We start from the raw sequence: 1691 nt of genomic DNA on the forward strand, positions 1-1691 counted from the left end.
TGCGGCTTTATAGCCCTGCGGCGGAGCGGAGGGCTATAATTCTAGAGCTAGAGCTACGCTAGCATTAACCCGAGTGGCAGCAAGCCGAACGTTAGTTTAGATTCTTAGAACACACGTGAGCGAGACATCCCAACATGTACGTCACAGACACAGAAATATGGGCCCACCCAAGGAGGGTTAGTTGACGGCCGTCTTGGTTCAAGGATAGAGAACATGTAGCCCAATAAAACCAATGTCATTTACATCAATATTAATATAATATTATATCAATATAATAGGTTAGGGTTATGGTTAGGGTTATTGTTAGGGTTAGGGTTAGGGTTAGGGTTAGTCTTTCACAGTTCAAATCAACCACTCCGCAAACACTAGATACAATAATGTAACCCAAACCCAGAGAGGATAGGGTTACAACGCGAGCCTATCCTTTTGTGCGGAGCAATGCACGAGTGAATCACTATCACCTATCCTCTCTGGGTTTGGGTTACATTATTGTATCTACGCAAACACACACTCACAGCCTACAGTGTAGGCCTACAGCCTATCAGTACAGACCTTCATATTCTTCGGGATAAATAGACTGGATTGCTTCAATTTCATCCTGCTGTTCTTGTGCGTAGTCAGTCATCGTGCCTACGGGTTTTACATTATATACACAATATTATTAGTAAATCTATTAATCGCACTAAATTAGACAGGCGATGCTAGAGATGTCTGACGCCAGATGACGCCACTATCGCCGTTGTTGCATGGGAAAGTGGAAGTAATACGCTAGAGGGTGCGATAGGCGCTAACAAAATACCATTCGGCCGTAAATCACAAAATTTACAAATGTTTAAGCATTGATATTGATATAGATCAGAAGTAGATAATCCTATTAACACTAATAGGGAAGGAGTGTGAAATCAATAAACAAGGGAAATTCGTTATTTACTAGCCTTAAAATAGGCCTACCTACGATTTATTACGCGTAACTCATCCAACTTGAGCTCAAATCGTACACAGTACATTCGCCTAGCATCATGATCGTGTGAAATCGTTTCCTCGTATACACAAGCAATCCGGAGGTACAGACTAAAACGTACGACACGATTATCCATTCTTTGGCCATCAATCCGAGCCGATTGGCCGCCTATATTCAAACAAGGCAGCTACTAACGCGCTATTGCTAACTCAGCGAGGCATGTGGCTCGCTGGGAGATTAGGCATCAGCGCATGAACACAACACTCGGCGAGATAACCTTTGACCCGGTACACAGCTACATACCGGCATACCGGCATACAGCTGGCATGCCCCCACGCACGCACACCAACCGCAATTAGCACCAGATCGGGCTCAAATCTCCCAGCGAGCCACATTGCCCGCCGAGTTAGCAATTTCCGAGGTTTCCGTTGAACTGACATACAAGCGAAAGCCGTTATTTTAATAGTCAGGTCCCTTAGTGAAAAATATGGGCCGAATCGTTACAGGAGTGACAAAAGTCTCAAACTTGGCACAGTTGTAGCTTATGGCAGTACTATAATTATTTTTATAATTATTAGCTCATCTGACGTAGTCAGATGCAGCTTGTAGAATCGCATGATCGTCCGGCCGTCCGTCCGTCTGTCCGTCCGTCCGTCCGTCCGTCCGTCAACAGTTGGGCACAAATCTTAACCGCTCGACGTACGGTCACGATATTCGGGTCGTTGGGGGG

The 1691-nt window shown here is 45.1% G+C and overlaps 2 protein-coding genes across 2 annotated transcripts in view; one reads left to right on the forward strand and one right to left on the reverse strand.

Annotated features, from left to right (window-relative positions):
• The window catches only part of LOC106817456 (RWD domain-containing protein 1-like), a gene marked incomplete at its 3' end in the record, with an annotated part of 6011 nt that extends 5288 nt beyond the window's left edge, over positions 1 to 723 (reverse strand). The window contains 1 exon segment of the mRNA XM_014822120.1: positions 553 to 723. Within this exon segment, the coding sequence (XP_014677606.1) occupies positions 553 to 625 (73 nt within the window).
• A 325-nt stretch (positions 724 to 1048) lies between these two features.
• LOC106817453 overlaps positions 1049 to 1691 on the forward strand; it is a 6488-nt gene continuing 5845 nt past the window's right edge. The window contains exon 1 of the mRNA XM_014822116.1: positions 1049 to 1078. The gene's annotated coding sequence lies outside the window, so the exon portion shown is untranslated. The remainder of the gene's footprint in view (positions 1079 to 1691) is intronic.

The sequence above is a fragment of the Priapulus caudatus genome, unplaced genomic scaffold, assembly GCF_000485595.1.
Source record: "Priapulus caudatus unplaced genomic scaffold, Priapulus_caudatus-5.0.1 Scaffold1730, whole genome shotgun sequence".
Lineage (NCBI taxonomy): Eukaryota > Metazoa > Priapulida > Priapulimorpha > Priapulimorphida > Priapulidae > Priapulus > Priapulus caudatus.